The sequence below is a fragment of the Misgurnus anguillicaudatus genome, chromosome 3 (genome assembly GCF_027580225.2).
Source record: "Misgurnus anguillicaudatus chromosome 3, ASM2758022v2, whole genome shotgun sequence".
Classification (NCBI taxonomy): Eukaryota; Metazoa; Chordata; class Actinopteri; order Cypriniformes; family Cobitidae; genus Misgurnus; species Misgurnus anguillicaudatus.
In genome coordinates, this window is record NC_073339.2 from 16,022,984 (window position 1) to 16,038,948 (window position 15,965).

At 37.2% G+C, this 15,965-nt stretch overlaps 1 protein-coding gene and 1 long non-coding RNA gene across 2 annotated transcripts in view; one reads left to right on the forward strand and one right to left on the reverse strand.

Annotated features, from left to right (window-relative positions):
- Positions 1-15,965, forward strand: part of LOC129444278 (uncharacterized) — a 321,920-nt gene that overhangs the window by 58,811 nt on the left and 247,144 nt on the right. The window lies entirely within an intron of this gene.
- tacr3a (tachykinin receptor 3a) overlaps positions 1-15,965 on the reverse strand; it is a 49,743-nt gene that overhangs the window by 20,008 nt on the left and 13,770 nt on the right. The window contains exons 2-3 of the mRNA XM_055204815.2: positions 12,236-12,424; positions 11,294-11,444 (exon numbers count right to left, since the gene is read on the reverse strand). Of these exons, the coding sequence (XP_055060790.2) occupies positions 11,294-11,444; positions 12,236-12,424 (340 nt within the window). The remainder of the gene's footprint in view (positions 1-11,293; positions 11,445-12,235; positions 12,425-15,965) is intronic.

Consider the following 15,965-nt stretch of genomic DNA (forward strand, 5'->3'; position numbering starts at 1 on the left):
TCCACTAGATGGTCCAGACCCACAGTTTGAAAATCCCTGGTCTAACCAAGAGAATGAATGGGGGATACCTTTTTTATTTGACGTGGCCCTCCTAAATCGGCAAAGGATTTGTTAAACACATTCTTAACACCTTCTAAAGAGCTTTAATGTAAGCTTGGCCAGTATGATTGACATGAGTTTGTGTACGCGAGAAGTGGGCAGACGTGTCCGCTCAGTGCGCGGGTAGGTGGGCCCTCCATTTTGTATTACTTTGCGTGTGAAACATATATCAAATACGCCCAGTGGGATTTTTTTATATAATGATTAATAAATACGGGAGAATCCCGGCAAAAATGGGAAGGTTGATGGATATGGTGTAATGATCGAGCTAAGCGCTAGCTTTTACGTTACGTGAACATAGATTCGGACAATGCTATATCTATATGCTATACTAGATGTACAATATGTTGTGTCAATGTGTTCCTGTATAGCTCAGTGGTAGAACAATGCATTACCACTGCAGACGGTCATGGGTTCAAACCCAGAGAACACACATGCTGAATAAATGTATGGAGGTCCGGACGTCACATCACTCATTCTGTTTACTGTATGCCACCATACTGGCAGGCAAGGACAGCAGAGAGTGAATATGAAATGAATGGTGTCAGCAGGAGTTTCATAACAAGAAGAGTTCACTGTGCACTTTTATTCAAAAGATATAGATATGTACATCCCAAACTTAATACAACCCCAAATCAGAAAAGTTGGAACACTGTAGAAATTGTGAGTAAAAATGGAAAGGTATGATTTACAAATCTCTTTAACTTACAAGGTAGCAATAAGCGGCCAGGAATTTATATGTACATATAAGGAACAGCTGAAGGACCAATTTGCAACTTATTAGGTCAATTGGCAACATGATTGGGTATAAAAAGAGCCTCTCAGAGTGGCAGTGTCTCTCAGAAGTCAAGATGGGCAAAGAATCACCAATTCCCCCAATGCTGCGGAAGAAAAATTGCAAAGAGTTTGAAGTTATCATCATCTACAGTGGATAATATCCTCCAAAAATTTAAAGAATCTGGAACAATCTCTGTGCGTAATGGTCAAGGCCGGAAAACCATACTGGATGACCGTGATCTTTGGGCCCTTAGACGGCACTGCATCACATACAGGAATGCTACTGTAATGGAAATCACAAAATGGGCTCAGAAATACTTCCAGAAAACATTGTCGGTGAACACAATCCATTCGCTGTTGCTGGCTAAAACTCTATAGGTCAAAAAAATAAGTCATATCTAAACATGATCCAGAAGCACAGGCATTTTCCCTTGATAAAGGCTCATTTAAAATGGACTGTGAAAAATGGGGAAAACTGTTCTGTCGTCAGACGAATCAAAATTTGAAGTTCTTTTTAGAAAACTGGGATGCCATTTCATCCGGACTAAAGAGAACAAGGACAACCCAAGTTGTTATTAGCGCTCAGTTCAGAAGCCTGCATCTCTGATGTTATGGGGTGGCATGAATGCGTGTGGCATGGGCAGCTTACACATCTGGAAAGGCACCATCAATGCTGAAAGGTTTTTCCAAGTTCTAGAACAACATATGCTTCCTCTTTCAGGGAAGACCTAGCATTTTCCAACATGACGATGCCAGACCACATACTGCATCAATTGCAACATCATGGCTGTGTAGAAGAAGGATCTGGGCACTGAAATGGCCAGCCTGCAGTCCAGAGTCTCAAGCGCTCTATGATTGCCTGCCAAAAGGGCGGAGTTTAGGCTGAGTGACGTCAACTGCTGGAGCTCTATACCTTTTAATGTTTTTCAAGTTGAATTAACTCCAAATTTTAAGGCAACCAGGTAACTTGCTTTTTAAGTTGAACCAACTTTTTAGCAGTGAATGTGCTTAAAGTGGTTCAGTCTGTAAACTCGGATCAAGATGGTCTCCATTTTTTTATTTTTTGGAAATCAATCATGTCCTTTATCAGAAGAGCTTTTGATCCTAGCTGACAGCTACACAAGTGGATGGAGTAGATTGTGATACTGTTGTGGCTCAGACACTTAGCTCTCTGCTTTGGATGAGATAAGCTACTCCAAGTGTGGTTTTGTGATTGCTGTTAACATATTACGGCGGGAGCATTTGTCCTCCAACAGGGCTGGGTTGATGCCACGCGCTCAAAATTTTTGATTATAATTCTCCACAGCATGCTCTAGAGATGTTAAATGTGTTTTCAGAGAGCGAATGCTCTCGCACGTTCTTTTATAATTCACTTGATGCACAATGTCAGAATGCAAACAGACAAATGTAGCACCCACAAACGTACACCCACAGTTAGTCACACTTCCTGTTTGTCTATTAAACGTAATCCCATCTAATTTCCGACAAAGCTCATAATAACGTTCATGTAAACAAATTCCCACATACAAATCCTACATCTGCTCCAGATTATAAAATCTTTCAAAGATTAACTTGTATTGTATTGTAGCTCAGTGTAAAAGTCTCTATTCGTCTGCTGGTTAATTTTTGGTAAATGATTTATTTTTGCTTCTCTTTGCCTTTGCGTTACATTAATCACACGCAAGCTTGATGACGCACTACAACTGCTCGAAACTACAGTAATTGGTTTAAAAGGTTACCTCTGATAATGATTGGTTATAGGGTGCCGTAGGGATGACACAACTTTTATGAAATTTGAAGTCTGAATGTGTTTACTAAAAATAAAAAAAGAATAATTTAGACTGCAAAAATCATAAAAGTTGGGTTTATCTGTGAAGTTTATCTTGTTGGACTAAACTATTAAGTGTCTTTTGTTACACAGAGTTCATTTTTTGCGATAATCCAAAAGTCTATGGGATAAATCAGGGGTGTCAAACTCAATTCCTGGAGGGCCGGTGTCCCTGCAGAGTTTAGATCCAGCCCTAATCAAAAACACCTGATGCGTTTAATCAAGGTCTCCGGGTTTACTAGAAACTTCGAGACAGGTGTGTTGGAGCTAGTTGGAGCTAAACTCTGTAGGACACTGGCCCTCTATGGAGTTTGACAATGAGCTTTTTAGCGAGGAAACCAGTGTCCCGCTACCAAGGAGGATTAGGGCCAAGCTAAAATAAAAAATAAAACCATCTCGAGATTAAAGTCATTAAAATGCGAGAATAAAGTCATTAAAATGCGAGAATAAAGTCATTATTTAACGAGAAAAAAAGTCAGAATAAATATAATTTCGAGAATAAAATCGTTATTTAACGAGAATAAAGTCGTTATTTAATGAGAATAAAGTCGTTATTTAACAAGAATAAAGTTGTTTTTTAATGAAAATAAAGTCGTTATTTAACGAGAATAAAGTTGTTATTTAATGAGAATAAAGTCGTTATTTAACGAGAATAAAGTTGTTATTTAATGAGAATAAAGTCGTTATTTAACGAGAATAAAGTCGTTATTTAACGAGAATAAAGTCGTTATTTAACGAGAATAAAGTCGTTATTTAACAAGAATAAAGTCTTTATTTAACGAGAATAAAGTTGTTATTTAATGAGAATAAAGTCGTTATTTAACGAGAATAAAGTCGTTATTTAAGGAGAATAAAGTCGTTATTTAAGGAGAATAAAGCCGTTATTTAACGAGAATAAAGTCGTTATTTAACGAAAATAAAGTCGTTATTTAACAAGAATAAAGTAATTATTTAACGAGACTAAAGTCGTAAAATTTCGAGAATTAAGTCAATATATTCAGTTCACAAAGCCGCAGAGTCTTTCCATTCCTCCCTTCGGCCATACGATTAATATCCCCCATCACCTGTGCACTTTCATTTAGGTGCGCCTCCATGTGCGTATACTTTACCCTACCCAATTAACAAAACCCTTCATTTATCACAATATTCTGTTCCTTGCATGCCTGTTTTATTAAGGTGGGCACTGAATTTTGTTCGTTCACATTATCTCCTCCCATATTGCCTTTTATATGAGGGAGATTTCTAAAATTGCTTTTCTGAGCGCATCTCCCTATTGTTTTATTAATAAGACAGGTATGTAATTTGGTATCTGCTTTGCAAATCTGCTTGTTCACATCACTCCAAACACGTTAATGTAAAAATATGACATTATTATCAAAATATTACGACTTTATTCTTGAAATATAAAGACTTTTTTCTCGTTAATTAATGACTTTAATCTCGAGATGGTTTTATTTTTTATTTTAGCTTGGCCCTAATCCTCCTTGGTATCCCACTAACTTCTGGGTATGCCTACAAAAATATCTCATCCCAGCGGCACTCTGTTACTGAGGCAAATTTGTTTTCTGCACTTTTGCCATTTTTGCATGCAATCTCTCCATTTGCATACCCATTCTGTAAAAAAATATGGATGTAGTGTCCGTGACGTCACCCATAGGTTTGTGAAGAGCTTTTTGAAACCAATTGGCAGAGGCTGCCGTTGCCATCTTGGCCACGCGTCACAGCGCATCACTTGCAGATAACCAAAAATGGATAAAGATGCAAAACGTGGGTGGAGCTGAGGTGGCTGGTTGCTGAAACCACGCCCACCTAGCTCGACAGTGGTGACAGAAGTGGCAGTTCACCCTTTACTCAAGTGGCCATGCCCTTAAATATGCCAAACTTTAATGCTGTGTTCACACCAGCCCCGGTAGAGGCATCAAGCGCGAGTAATTTCAATGTTAAGTCAATGTGAAGACGCGTTCACACACGTCTGGAGGTCGAGAATTCGATGAATTGCAGTATAAGTCATTTCTGTATTGGCTTCATTAGAGAGATCGGAAGGTTGCCTCTCGGTTTGAACCCAGTGAACACACATAGTGATAAAAAAGGTATACCTTGTCATGCACTGTAAGTCGCTTTGGAATAAAGCATCTGCCAAAATGCGTAAATGTAAATATACTAATAAATAAAGTACATTTCTAAATATTTGTATTAAGATTAACCCAGAGCTGGAGTAAACTGACTGCAGAAATATATGTTATTCCATTCCACACACCTTTTGTGACCCTGTCTGTGAAATCCAGGATTCATTTTTATAATCTAATTAAATTAAAAGCATCAAAGTTTGATGTCACTCACTTTAATTTCAATCTGAAATATGACCTAACCCAGTCAATATTAAAGATATCAAAGTTATATATTTCACAAAATGTTTTTTACATGTAGGATGTATTTTTTTGTAGAAATCAGTAAATCTTAAGGCACACACAGTACTTCAGTGTGAAGAAAGTACACACAATGACGTCCTTTTATAACATCTCCATGGTGCATTAGAATAAGAACATCATTCATTCATATTCAAAAAAGAAACCATTTTAACCATTGATTTTTCTGGCCTGTCAACAGCTACACAAAGCCCTAAAACGGGTGAGTGTTTTTCACCCAGCAGTTTCTCCGATCCTCTCAAAGACTTCCATTTAAGCTGACAACGGAAATGAAAATGTCCTGAACCTTAATTGAAGGTTTCCTAAAGGCTGAATAAGACGCGCAAGCTTCTGGATTCGCACATTCACCTTTACACATCAGACAAAGTGGGGGCATCTGGGACTAGCAGGAGCTAACTGGCTTCAAATACATATATTTGGCTTGCTATCTAGTCACTAATAGAGGAAAGAGATGTGGTGGGGGGGAGCCGGGCGAGATGTGCCGTGGATCGAAATGCAGACCCATTGCGGCAGCCGCTAATGAAACGTATAACCGGCAGGCCGATAGTAGTGAATGCTATTGATTGGAAAGTAGAATATATATAATGCCTTTTTGAACCAGTCAGCGGCCGTTTTCCAGTACTGGCCGAGTCTTATCAAAGCTTTTTTAATGGGTTTTAAAGCAGACTCTGTCCAAATAAACGTTCTCTTTGAAAAGTAACAGCTGCATAAGATTCGTGTTTAGTAGGTATTGTTAGTATTGGACCACTTTCTTTGTAACATCTTGAAGGAATGTTTTTTCCCAAAATAAAAATATTTTGCCATCCTACACTGTAAAAAAAGATATCAAATCAGCATATGTTTTATGTTACTTTAACTTAAAAAATTAAATCAAAACACTTTCAACTTGTTTTTATTAGTTATGGTAACTTATCACAAGTCAAAACTTAAAACAGTAGATTGAATTGACTTGCAAAACCAAGTTGTTTTAAGTGTATGACTTCTTTTCCTCAGCTGAACACAATCTGAATTATATTAAAGGGTACCAAAACACACTTGTAGCCAATCAGCAGTAAGGGGCGTGTCTACTAACCGACATCGTTGTCTCGGTTGCGTATGTGTGGGGCGGGTCTATCAAAAGAAGGTCCAGATTCTATTGTGGTAGGAGTGTGTTTGTTTAGATGATTTCAAATGTCAACATTGGCTTTCAGAGCTCATGCACCCCGCCTTTAAATAATTTCCTGGCTCTTTTCAGCTGTATGATGACAAAAGATGCTGCTTCAAACATTTATATATTTTTCAGCCAGATGTGTGTTCATGAGAGAGTTGTGGTCAGTCGGAAGGCATCACAAAACTTTTTTTTTAAAATGGGGCACTATCCAATCCCATTATAAAGCAAGAAAGAGCTAGGATATTATTTAATTTAACTCTGACTGTGTTTGTCCAAAAGATAAAAGTCGTATGGACCTACACTGTTGGAAGTAAAGGTACAAAAGGGGGGACCCTTTCAAAAAGTGTTCCGAAAGGATCCATATTAGTACCTTAAAGGTATATAATGTATTTGCATGTCTAAAGGGGGTCGCACACCGGACACGCAGCTCAGGGCCATGCTATTTTCTAAAAAAAATCGAACGCATTGTTTTCTATGAGTATATGCACACCGGTGCCGACAGGTGATGCCTTGCCGCGCCACCCAGCTACGACTTAGTAAGTTGCTCAAATCCCTGTCACGCCACAGAGCGCCACTCGCATAGTTGAACATTAAATAACAGCATATTTGTCCCAAATCATTAACGATTAACATTGGCTGCTAATGAAACTTCCGGTTTACGATACTTCCGAGTTGTCCTAGACGCGACTCGACGCGACGCTGAGCTGCGCGTGTGGTGTGCGACCCCCTTAAGATACATATTGGTACCTCAGAGGTACATATCTGCATCTAAATAGTACATATTGGGACAATGTACTGCCTTTGTACCTTTAGGATCACATGATGGTAAGTAACTTTGTGTGCAAAGTTTTATTTTGGAGTAAACTATTTCTTTTAAATAGCAGACAGAATGAGAGATTTATATCGTTCTTAATGAACCATTTGGCTTGAATTGCTTATTGCTTGTTGTTTAAGTGTTGCCTGCTGGCTAAATTAACCATGAAAGAATGTTGTATTATTCACCTGACATTGATTTAACTCTCTCTTTGTCACCTCGCTTTCATCGTATTCACAGAAAGTTTGCTGAACTGTTTAAATGCACACGATTGTCTCAAAATGCATTTAGAGGAAATATCTGAAACAACATTGCCACATCAATTAAAATACACTGTGCTTAGACCTCCATTTTGCCTCCATTATGAGAACCCTGTAGCTCAGCATGCTTATTTTTGTTGACAGCATCTTTTCAAGACGCCCGCTAACGTGCTAAGGTTATAGCTGAAAGCCATTCAGTGCCGAAACCAATGATATATGCTTCATCCTCTTTGAAATGTTCAAAGCATGAACGAGAAAAATCCGAAAATTATATCTCTTTAATGCCTTAATCGCTTCTTCCAGACAGAAATGATTAACTGGAGACCAAAGAGAGACTTTTGCTTACGTCACTTACTTCACGGATCGTTCTCCTGAAAAAATCGTAGTAACGTCACATACATTTTTTTTTTGTTTGTTTATACTGTGCTTAAATCTGCCACAATAGCACAGACTGCAACTAAAATGAATAGATAAAAATGTCAAGACTTGACTCAATAATTTACAAAATAGATCTGAGACATTGTTGATGTATGAATGAAAAGAAATGATGGAAATCTTTACATTGCATTTGCTAACCCATTTGTCTTTCACCACATCTCGTATTTTCTCTAAAATTTGAAGGCGCACTGCTGTGGTGTACACAAACTGTGGCTGAAACAAAACTAACTAAATAACAGCACTGACTGATCTGATCATTGTCTGCATCGCTCCGTCTGCCCCCCTCTTCTATCCACTTCCTCCCGTGTGTCATCTAATTGACCTGCTGTGCTTGCCATTGCTTTCAGTTTTCTTTACAGAACTTTCTTGCCTCGTATCCTATTGATCCCACATTGTGCAGCAGTGATCCATTAAATGTGTGTGTGATGTGTTTTCTCACATATTTCCGTGTGTTTCCCAGCACAGCAGCACTCAGGAATCGCAGGCAGGGTGCCACAGATTGGTGGGCACGGGCATCAAACTGACAGATGTATGTATTGGGGGTGACATGTAGTAGAGAAAATGTCTGGCGTATATAGTATATGCATTCACATTTGTCAGACGCTTTTATCCGAAGTGACATCAAGCTATACATTTTCCCCCTTTTTATCAGAATGTGTTCACATTTGCAGGGCCTCTTGATAGCTATTTCAGTCATTGAAGAACAAGGCATTTGAATGAGAGAAGACAGATCTCTATAACATATTTCTGACAGTGTTTAGATTAAAGGCAGGGTGCATGATTTTTGAAAACTGCCACTTTGGAAAAGGCAGTCGGGCCGACTACCATAACACACTTGTAGCCATTCTGCAGTAAGGGGCGTGTCTATTAATTGACATCGGTGCTTGGGTTGCGTATGTGTGGGGCGGGTCTATCAAAATGATGTTTAGGTGATTTCAAATGTCAACACTGGCTTTCAGAGATCATGCACCCCGCCTTTAATCCACAACTAGGCCTTGGTTATATTATGACATTTAAGTAGTTTTAACAAATAAACCTTACCAGAAAAAAAAACGAGTGTGCTTGAGACAAAACAATTGCACTCATATACAGTACTGTGCAAAAGTCTTAGGCCATCACCACCAGACTTGTTGTTTTAGAAGTTTTAATGTCCATCCATATTTATTTTTCAATCTATTTTATTAAGATACAAACAAAAAATACAGGAAATATGTACCAAAAAAAATCAGTCTTCTTTAGGCATTGTCGGTGTTTAGTGTGACCTCTCTTGGCACTAAACACATCTTGAGCAATTTTGAACAGAACGAAGTAAAAAGACTAATTTCTTAATACTATATTCACATTTCCTGTACTTTCTGGATTTATTCTATTAAAGAGACTGAGAAACAATTATATATGATCACTATAACATTGCAAAAACAACAATCTTATTGTGACATGGTAGCCTAAGACTTTTGCACAGTACTGTATGTTAAAGGGATACCAACCAGCACATTTGGAGTTATTTCACAATGTAATTGTGTAAAAAATATCCAGATTTCAAACTTTATAAACTTTAATAAATAGCTTCCAGTACACTGAAAAACAATGATTCATTCAATTTACTCAATTTTTTAAAGGGAAGTGGTTGCAATCAATTTATTTAAGCTACATTTAGACAAAAGTTTTTTTTTATGTAGCTTAAATAAATTGATCCACTTAAATCCAGTAAATTGAATGAATCATTTTGTTCAGTGTAACGGCACCATCTTGGATACACGCAAGAGTTTTAGCATAGTGAGCATTGGTTGCCATGGGTACGTGACTCTCGTGAATCGCATGAGTCCAAGATGGTGTTGTTACCGAAGCTAGTTTTTATAGTTTATAAAGTATAAAATATGGATATTTTTCTTACAATATTGTGTTGATTACCCACAAAATACCTCTATTAACCCCTTGGAGCTGTGTGGTTACTTCAGTGAAGGATAAATGCACTTTTTTGGGCTTCAAAGTCAGTTGTTGTTCCTTGATCCGTGTTGTGTCTATTTATAAGCTTGAAAAAGCAAGGACATTTACTAAAATAACTCCAAGGGCTCTATCATACACCCGGCGCAATGCAGCGCAATGCAGCGCAATGCGTGACGCAAGTGTCTTTTGCTAGTTTCAACCCTGCGTAATTATCATTTTCATGTTTAGCACCACGTTGTTTAAATAGCAAAAGCATTTGCGCCCATGGGCGTTCTGATCTAAAAATGAGGTATGTTCAGGCGCATTGTTGGCGCCTTGCTATTTTGAGGCAACTTCAATGGCGCTATTTTTTTTTTTGTTATTTAAAGAGCGCATTAGAAATATGCGCCTATAAACAGGACGACAACGCAGGTTTGCTTATCACATATGAATGCTCAGCAGCACAAAAACGCTTTTAAATATAAAAAGATTAAAGGATTGAAAGGTAAAAGATTATTAATGAGAATCTTGGACATAAATAAGGACCGATTATGAGACGTTAGAAGGCGTAAAGCAGCCTGGTAAGTAAATAAATGCTTTGCTTTAAACAAATGCATCTATTTTTAAATGTTTTTAAATGCTACCTCACGGATTTATTATATATGATGACTCTGTACCTGTGGATATGGTGAGATGAGAAACATTTTAAGTAATGCTTTGTAAAAATCCCATGGTGCTGTTCTAGTGCAGAAACGTTTCGGCTCTCCGCCCGTTTGTAAATTCTCTTCTTTGTATTTTTAGAGTACAAACCTTTTCTTGCATATTTGCAAATTATTTTAATGAGATTACAATGATTATGTAGGATATCAATACATTTAGAGCAATTAAAAGCCTGCTATTTGTACTTGTATGACTGAAAGAAAACGTCTTTTAAAGGTTTTAAACCAAAAAAATTAAATTTCAATACAAATGAAAACAACACATTTTTTAACATTATTCTTAAATGGGGTCTTCATCCTCCGCTTAGTTTTTCAGTTTACAAAGTCTGTCATCTAAATGCGCAATCAGCGCAACTGGCTTTTAAAGGGGATGAGAGATAAGACTCTCATTGGTTTATTGCACAAACACACCCATTACTCATTAGGAAAATATAAACAACCCTTTTCCACCATGCGATGGGCGCACAAACCATTTTTCCCATCCTTAAATTAGCAAAAGTGGCATCGGACACGCCCATTTAGACCGTGCACCGTGCGCTTTAGACAATGTGCTTAGATCGTTAAAATAGGGCCCAAAATGTGTTAGTCTGAAAAAAGGATGGACATATGTATCTCAGATTGCTCGAGGGTGAGTACATCATGGGGTAATTTTGATATTTGGCTGAAGTATTGCTAATATGGAGTATTAAGCCAGCTCGAACATACATTTTAGTCTGAGACTAAGATAAGGCCTGTCCAGGAAACCACCCCTAAATCCTGTATTTTGAAACACCTGTATGACAGTTCTATGTAGTTATCTTTCATTATCTTTCAAGTTTATTTCATTACCTTGTATGAGCAGACGTGAACTGCTTACCTTTCTTTTGGCTCTCAGTTGGCCCTGGTCGTTGTCGGATGAGTCACCAGGAATCTCTCCTCCCCACAGTGTCAAGCCAACAATAGTGTAGGTAATACCCATCACCACTAGGGGCAGAATATACACCAGCACTGCCACTATGACGTGATACCTGCAGTAAGAGAGAAAATCATGCTTGCCTGTTTGCTGCCAAACCTGGTGAACAGGACTGACCAAGATCACTGTTTATCACATAAGTCATGCAATTTTGCACATCAGAGTATAACCAAGAGAATTTGGAAAAGTTCAATGGGGATCCACAATTAACAAATATGTCTGAGGTAAGTTTTTGTCTCACTCTTTAATGATCTCCAAATTTGGTCTCATTTAAATTGCAAAAGTATTAGAATGTGCAATAGCCTTGAGTGTCAATTTCACTCTTGATTGCAACTTTTCTATATTAATTTCGAGAATATTAAGTCGCACTAATGCATTTGATCTCTGACTGATTCTCGGTACATTCCAGATGGACTGCAATCAAGTAAACTGTTGACACAAACCATATTTATTTATGCCATTTGTCTGGGTTTTCAACTGGTGACCTGCAGTCAAATTTTGCCTGTCAATCATGTTTACACGGCTGATTGATTATAAAATCGCTGTGCAGTCTGATGTATGAGAGTTACTCTCAGACCTCAGCTGCTTAGATGTCAGAAGCACCCAGCGGGCGTCAATTAGCGATCCTATATTCAATTCAGAGCAAATGTGTTTCTTGCATAGTTCCTCTTCAGTTTTACAACAGAAGGCTTATAAAGTCAATTTAATGACATTTACTGTACACAGAGTTTTAAAGTCTTCACTTTCGCTAAGCTCTAAAAGTGTATGAGCCCTGCCACATGCAGAATTTAACATGAAAGACATTGAAGCGTATATAAAGACAATATTATTATAAAGAGCTCTCACATGAAAGGATCCTCTGCTGGTCTGGGCCAGGCAACATAGCAAAGGGTCCGCTTGGGTAATTTCTTGATGGTTGAAAAGAAACAGAGAGGAAAGGCCAAAACCACAGCCAGCACCCAGATGCACACAATGACCACCTTAGTGGCGGTGGCAGAGAGCCGTGATTTCAGAGGATGGATAATGGCCATGTACCTATACAACACAAGCAGATCGCTGTTTAGACTCATTCCTCGGTTTATGAATACACCTGGATGTGCAATTTAAGCAACCGTCTGCTTTACAGCTTTACCCAACATCAAAGTGACAAAACATCACAGACAGAACACGGTTGGATAATTTTCAATTTCCAAGTTGTATAATGATCTAATAGCAGATTGATAATGGGTCGCATCAAAGAGTGTGCATATCTGCGCTGCTGCAGAGGTGGATTAAATCTTTCACAAGAATGTCAAAACCTAAAATGGTAAGAAATCAAACTCCCATGCATGTTTATGCATTTAACCTATTCACTGCTAATGCAATGCTCCACCAACTGAGGTCCAGGAAGACACAAAACTAAAAGCTTAAAAGTCTTGGAATATGAAGCACAAATCATACCTTAAAAGACAATTTTTTTATGCTTTTGCCATTTTTTTCCCAATGTATCAAAGCTTCTCTCTCTATTATTGTAATTTTAATAAGTAACCAGCACAGTCTTCAGAAGTTCTCATCAATAAAAGTGGTTTGCAGATATTTTAATTTTATGCAGGAACTATTCCTAATATACCACACAAATCTCAAGGCATGTCATGGTAGAGTCACAAAATTTATTTAATTTATTTATTCGTGATAATGGACTTGTTTGTGTCATTGAGCATACAGAGGGCACGTGCCACTCAGATCTTTGAGCCAAATGGACTTTGCATGCCACCTCAAAATAAACGAAGCATCTTTTCATCTGTTACTTTGTTTAATAGGCAAAATATAACCAGTCCTACACTTTACTCTGAGGTTTTGCTGTTTTAACTCATTCCCCGCCAGGCATTTTTTAAAAAAGTTGCTCACCAGAATTTTTTGTGATTTTCACAAAAGTTTCACAAAATGCCTTCCAGAAAAAATTTCTTTTAAAAATATATAAGCATATAGGCAAAAAAGTTTCATCTATTCATTTATTTTCATTTATTTTTTTCTTTTCTTATAAACTCTTAAATATGGGTATTTTTCTTTAAAAAATATTTTTTAGCAAAATCTGAAATAATTGCATTTTTGTGAAGGAATTTTATTAGAGATCAGATTCAGAACGATTATCAAAACATACACAGAGTTCAAAATTAGTAAATAATGTTTTGGTTTCAGTTTTTTTATAAATTGGGTAAGTGCAACATCTAGTATATTTATGCAAATGTTTTCTCTTAATTGACTAGATAACTCGTCAATGGCGGGGTAAAGAGTTAGTGATGTGTTTTATTCTAGATGCAATGAATTGTTAATGAATTATACAAATCCAGGCGCAAAAGAACAGCGCTGGTGCCATCATTGTGCAGGGTTGTGGACATGTTGCTGCTGGTGTGAATTTTGTAATATGCTAAAATTAAAAACGCCATCACCAATCCTCGCAACACTTTTAAAAAGCAGCAGCTAGCGCAATGTTTAGTTTACCATGTGTACAAAGATGATGGTTCAAAGTCTATTTCTTAAAGTGGTGGTTCAATGGTATTTCAAGCATTCTGACTTATTGTTTCCTCATGCTAAACGTAGGCAAAGTGTCAAAAAAGCAGTTGGACATTTTACAGAGTATTTCTGTGCCGAATGCACTTCGCCAGGGTTCGTACAAGTTTCAGAAAGTTTTTTTCGATTACAGGTCCAACTGACGTTTCGGGGGTTTCTATACGTATCACTTCTTTATATGGGCACTTCCCCCGAAAACCCCGCCCACCCGTCAATCAGCGGGAGACGCTAACGCTTGCAAACATTTTATCACACCACTCAGCTTTGTTTAATTTCAAAACTCAACAATGGCACGAAAGATGAAGTGTGTTTTTGGATGTAAGTAGAAGAAATCCAGCCTTATGAAAACAATGGATATAGTTTATTATCCGGGGTAGCAGCGGAGTTTTGCGTGTGTGTTTGATGCTGTGGATTTTCCCAACCGGGTCACGAGTTGCATACGGCAAACTTTTGTCTTATGTTGGAAATAGTCATGTGCATATTATATAAATGACACGAACATGTAGTGAATCATATAAGTGTTATAAGTGTTGTAGAGTGTTGCATGAATCGTACTCACTCCTCTCGCGGTATAACTCATCCTTCATTTTTTTGTTTGTTATCGGAAAGCTTCGGTAAAGCTAATCTTTCTTTTATAAATCTGATTAAACTAAAGACTCTTCGGAGATATAAAGGATATCATACTACTCTATATATACTCCAGATTAACATTAGAAATGCAGAAACAGCGTGTGTTACATGAGCTTTAATGTTTATATCTAGATTCACCTCTATAGTGGGTGCGGACTCATGTTCATGTGCTCTGACTCTAAGGTCGAATATATGGTGCAAAAACGTTCATCTAATAATTTTATATGCAACTTAATTTAAAAAAGTCTATAAAACATATTTTTTATTCCTTGTTTTTAAAGTGTTGATCCTTACACAGACTTGACCAATGAGCATATCAATGTAATGTTTAAATGAGTTTTCAGTGTAAAAGTGTATTTTTTCACTTCGTTTTTCATTAATGTGTAAAATAGAAATTAAATTAACTTCTAAACTTCTTACCATTTTGCCTGTGCCATGAGAATATGGCCATAAAAAGGTTTTAATGTATTTTATTAAAAGACGTTAATAAATTTGATTACAGTACAAAGTATGCACACTGTGCCCCATTAAACAAAATTGATGCATGACGCCCCTGTGAGCATGAATATCTTTTTCATGTCACTCAGCACAAATTTCTTTTTCGTGTTTGTGGCAAGCAGAACGGGTGAGAGCCGTGGGAGCGGTCTCGTATCGTCATATAAATGATGGAACTACGACGGTGGAGAACGAGAAAGAACCAGGCCTGGATATTGTTTTATAATGTGTTTGATGTTTTGTTTGTGTTTTGGTTGAGACCGTGAGGGGCTGCCGGCGTTTACTTTCGTTTTGTTGTTGGGTTTATTTTGTATATTAAAATATTAATTGTTTTCCGGTTTCCGCCTTCTTCCTCTCCACTTACATACATTGTTACAGTGTTTTTTTCTATGTATTGACTTCTTATTTTTTTCTATTTTTTACCATTGTTTCTTGAGATTGGGGTTAGAACGACTTTCTGTTACATTTCAGACATCCTTACCCAAACCTCAACCCCAAGCGACAATAGTTTAAAAATCGGAAGAAAAAAAATGTAGAAACCAATACATAAAATGACATCCTAACTCAAACCCCAAGTCTTACCCATGCAATCGACAATGGTTTAAAAATAGAGAAAAAAGGAAAAACCAAAATGACACGAAAAATAAAGTTGTGCTAGGAACATGAAAACACATTATAGAAATGTGTGATACAAAAAAAACTCAATGACATGGAAAAAAGAGGAAAATTGTGTCCATAAACATGATTGAATAAATCAAAGTTTTTGTAACAATACAAAAGTTAGATCAACATACATTTTTTTTTAAATATTTTAAGTGTTACCAAATTTAGTGTTTCTTAAGTAAAGCACTTTTGACACTTTTTACAGTGTACACAACAATGATAAACATTACATAACCAT